The sequence below is a fragment of the Alexandromys fortis genome, unplaced genomic scaffold (assembly GCF_014885135.2).
Source record: "Alexandromys fortis isolate MF-2015 unplaced genomic scaffold, M_Fortis_MF-2015_v1.1 scaffold_187, whole genome shotgun sequence".
Taxonomy (NCBI): domain Eukaryota; kingdom Metazoa; phylum Chordata; class Mammalia; order Rodentia; family Cricetidae; genus Alexandromys; species Alexandromys fortis.
The window spans coordinates 2,724,480-2,727,465 of NW_026068088.1; the positions used below are offsets into that span (position 1 = coordinate 2,724,480).

At 37.2% G+C, this 2,986-nt stretch overlaps 1 protein-coding gene across 1 annotated transcript in view; it reads right to left on the bottom strand.

The window, feature by feature from the left end:
• Positions 1-2,986, bottom strand: part of Kpna1 (karyopherin subunit alpha 1) — an 84,254-nt gene that overhangs the window by 55,309 nt on the left and 25,959 nt on the right. The window contains 1 exon segment of the mRNA XM_050122371.1: positions 2,745-2,878. Coding sequence (XP_049978328.1) covers positions 2,745-2,873 — 129 coding nt within the window. The 5' untranslated portion in view covers positions 2,874-2,878.

The following is a 2,986-nucleotide window of genomic DNA, read 5'->3' on the forward strand; positions in this document are numbered from 1 at the left end:
TATAAAACACATTACAGGTATACCAAATAATCCTACAGGTCAGGCAGTTATAGAAAGATCAAATCGTACTATAAAGGATATGCTGAACAAACAGAAAGGAACGGAAAATACTCCCAGAAATAGATTACATAATGCTTTATTAACCTTGAATTTTCTCAATACTAATGAGAAAGGAACAACAGCAGCAGAAAGACACTGGATAATGGAAAAGTCTGCTGAACTAAATCAACCAATTTATTTCAAAGATGTGCTGACCTCTCAATGGAAGCCAGGAGATGTGCTACGTTGGGGAAGGGGTTTTGCTCTTGTTTCCAAAGGAGAAGAAAAATAGTGAATACCATCAAAGTTAATAAAGTTTCAATTTGAAGAGGAGAAACCTCTTGGAAAGGTGAAATGACAGCTGATCCACAATGATGATATTCATACAGGTGGTAAGAAAAACATATAGAATGGGGACAGGGTTCTGTTCTTATCTCCACAGGAAAACATTCATCTTTGAAAAATTAAAGGGACCCTGGATGTTTGAATAATGAGAGATGGAAAAATAACTGTCCAAAAGGGACTATCAGGAAAACCAAATAGGTTCTATAAGTATAAAAATCTAAGGTATACAAAATCATATTTCTAAATTTATAGAGCTGGTTTTGGAGATGGACTCTGGCTCAGTCCCTCTCTAATTCCAAGCCTGTTGTTAAGAGAAAAACCCAGAGTTTCTGGAGTTTCTGTCTCATGTCAAAACCATGATATGGGACAGAAAGAAATATTAGTTTAGAAAACATCTTTGCTTTTCTTCATATCTATCATACCTTTCATTGAATATATCTATCATGCCTTTCATTGAATATATGTATGTCTATATATGTCTCTATGATTAATGTTTTTCACAATGAACAATGAGTTTTTCCTGCAGTGACATTTGAAGTTTCCAGGAAGAAGATGGGGCCTCATAACAACAACTCTACCTGGTTGATATGATGTCATGTTACTGATAGCACTACTACAAGACCTGTTTTTGGTACCAGCTGCACAAGACGGTTCCAACTTGGTTAGCTGAAATGGTGCACATCTTGTACAACATTCTGGCCAGACCTACACAAAATACTCAGAGACTATTTGCAATTTTAAAAGACATTGATCTTGGAATTTAACCATCATTTTACTTTTACAGGATCCCCCAGAAAGAATGTCGCCCCCATGACAGCTGGAAGTAATTCTAGAGGATGACGTCCCCTCTCCCAGTAAAGTTTGTCCTTGGGTTTAGGGACATCATTTAGGGGTTGATTATAATTAGTATATGGTTGAGGGGGAGGAATTTTATAAGCTCAGGGATCTTTTTGAAAAACAAAAAAGATTTATAATTGTGAGTTACTGTTTTTAGACAAATATATTGATATCAATTCATGTATATTGATACAAAGTTAAATTATATTGACTACTGTATACATGCAGGCTTCTACCTCTGTTTAAAACATTTTTTATGTATTGATATATATCGTACTGATATATATATTGTATAAATTTACCATATTGCAGTGTACATTTCTACCTCTGATTAAGATACTCATATATTGTTTATGTATTGATATATATTTACCATATTGCATTGTATATTTGTACATTGTTTATATTTGGAGGTCATATTGTCCTCATCTATCGCACAGTTGTTCATTATCTTAGTCTTTAAGTTAGATAGGTATTGAGAATTATATAGATCAATAGTCATCTAAGTCTGTCATTTATAATTAGCCTAATCAGGTTCTTTAGATACATAGAGATTATATTCAGTATAGATAGATTATCTTCAACCCCTTCAAAGAGCTGCAGAAAATGGCCTTTAATCTAACTCAGAGTTTTGTGGAGTGAGACACAATTGCTCCTGGCAACACTGATCTATTTCAGAGAGAATGTTGAGCACCAAATAAACTCCACCTGGAGCCTTTCTTTTTGGCAGAACTGGCCTTTGGGCAAAGAAAGGCACATGCCTCAACCACTGACAGAGATACATAGTATTCGTACATGGATAAAACAGGACTGTCATATCCTGCCAAGACAGGGTAAGATAGTTTTGAAAAGTTTCTTGCCTTTGAAAATGGTATGTCAGTTATGTTAGGCCTTAGCCAAAATTGGTTGCTTCAACACTGCAAATGTGACCTTCAGTGATTGCCCAGGTAGCTAGTTGTCTCTGTGATTTGTTGCATAACATTATTTCTCTTCTCAGATCTTCGATAGGGTTGATGACTTGGCCAAGTTATTTATTATACAAGACTTAAGCTAGTTAGAATAGGATATTTGTACTTATTGTATATAATTTCATAGTAGGTTTAGAACTCTCTTACTTAAACAAAAGGGGGAGGTGTTGCGGGAGCTCCTTCCGCTCCTTCAGCCAATAGCTGCTGAGATACCAGCCCATTGGGGCGTGGTCTCTCTCCCTTTAAAAAAGCGGCCACTTCCTTCTGCACTCACTCTGGCTTCCGGCTCCGCTTCCAGCGAGTAGGCTCCATTCCTGATTGCGCAGAGATGGCTGTTGTCTGGGATGGTGATCTGTAAGTTTTTCCCCTTAAAATAAATAACCTCTCTAATAATCTAATTCCAAACTGGTGTGGGATTGTTTGTGACTTATGCCTTCACCTGTTTATTTTCACACTTCTCAAATAAAATTTATGAGAAGCAGTGCTTTGTCATCTGAAAATTCAGTAACACATATGTACAACGGAAGTAGGTGACTGACAGCTCCACAGACTTACCTGCTCCTCTCTCTTCTGCTTCCGTAACTGCAGGCCCTCTTCCTCCCTCCTCCTGCGCATCTCATCTGGATTCAGAGATTTGTTCTTGTAACTTTTCAGGCGAAAGTTCTCCTTTCCTGGAGTGGTCATGATTTCTAGAAGCACAGCGAGGGAACAGATGAATTTTAAGGATTTTATTATTCTCTGAGCTCAGCCTTCAACACACACACACACACACACACACACACACACACACACACACA